Here is a 972-nt window from a genome sequence, read left to right as displayed (position 1 = left end):
CACATTATCGTTGCAAATAATCCATGCATTGGTATATTATATTGAAGCATATACATTTGATCAGCAAATCTTTGTATGTTCTGCGTTCTTTCTATGTTTTATGTTGCTTTTTATTTTTGTAATAAAAGACGAGAAGACACAAAGATCTGTGTAAATATGTTTTATTCATTGTACTCTTGTTAAAATCCTGGTTTAAGGAGGTGGACGGCAGACGAAGCCCGGATTCTGCGTGTGTCTGTGGGGGCGTTCATGGACAACCTGTCCCTGGTCCTGGAGACCATGGAGATGTTCGGACCCCCGCTGCCACAGTCATGATCTCACAGAGGTGATGGCATCACCGCTCAATGGCATCACAAGGGAGGCTGCCAACCATGTCATAACAAAGGGTTTTCCTACAATGATGTCATCACAAAGGGTCCTCCCACAATGTTGTCATCATCACGGAGACCCGGTTTGTGATGTCGTCATAAGTGAGGCTACGAACCACATGTCATCACAAAGGGTCCTCCCACAATGATTTCATCAAGGGAACCTCCTTTATGATGTCATCACAAGGGTCTTCCCACAATGATGTCATCACCAAGGAGATCCGGTTGATGATGTCATCATAAGGGAGGCTCTCGATGTCACTATAGGTCGTCTGAATGATGTCATCATAACATAACCTCCCACAATGATGTCACATAATACTCATTTTTTTTCGACGATCATTGGATCATCAAATCTCCCCATTCTTTTTTTTTATTGAAAATATGTGCATACATTTATCTCTCCTAAGGTGAATAAAAGGGTTCTACAAGTATTACTGAACTGATTTACAGGGAATACGTCGGGGTTGAGATTCCAATCATAAAGTCTGTCTCTGTGTTACCATTTCGGGAGATTTGTATTGTGACTTCTTATCATGAAATAAAAGTTTATTTTTGAAGATATAATTTCTGGATTCAACCGTGATGTCTCTATATTAAAAAG

At 40.3% G+C, this 972-nt stretch overlaps 1 protein-coding gene across 1 annotated transcript in view; it reads left to right on the top strand.

The window, feature by feature from the left end:
- Positions 1-972, top strand: part of LOC130381252 (EKC/KEOPS complex subunit Lage3) — a 1,867-nt gene extending 895 nt beyond the window's left edge. The window contains exon 3 of the mRNA XM_056588739.1: positions 198-972. Within this exon, the coding sequence (XP_056444714.1) occupies positions 198-315 (118 nt within the window). The 3' untranslated portion in view covers positions 316-972. The remainder of the gene's footprint in view (positions 1-197) is intronic.

The sequence above is a fragment of the Gadus chalcogrammus genome, chromosome 4, assembly GCF_026213295.1.
Source record: "Gadus chalcogrammus isolate NIFS_2021 chromosome 4, NIFS_Gcha_1.0, whole genome shotgun sequence".
Taxonomy (NCBI): Eukaryota; Metazoa; Chordata; class Actinopteri; order Gadiformes; family Gadidae; genus Gadus; species Gadus chalcogrammus.
This window is presented reverse-complemented; position numbering and strand designations above follow the sequence as displayed.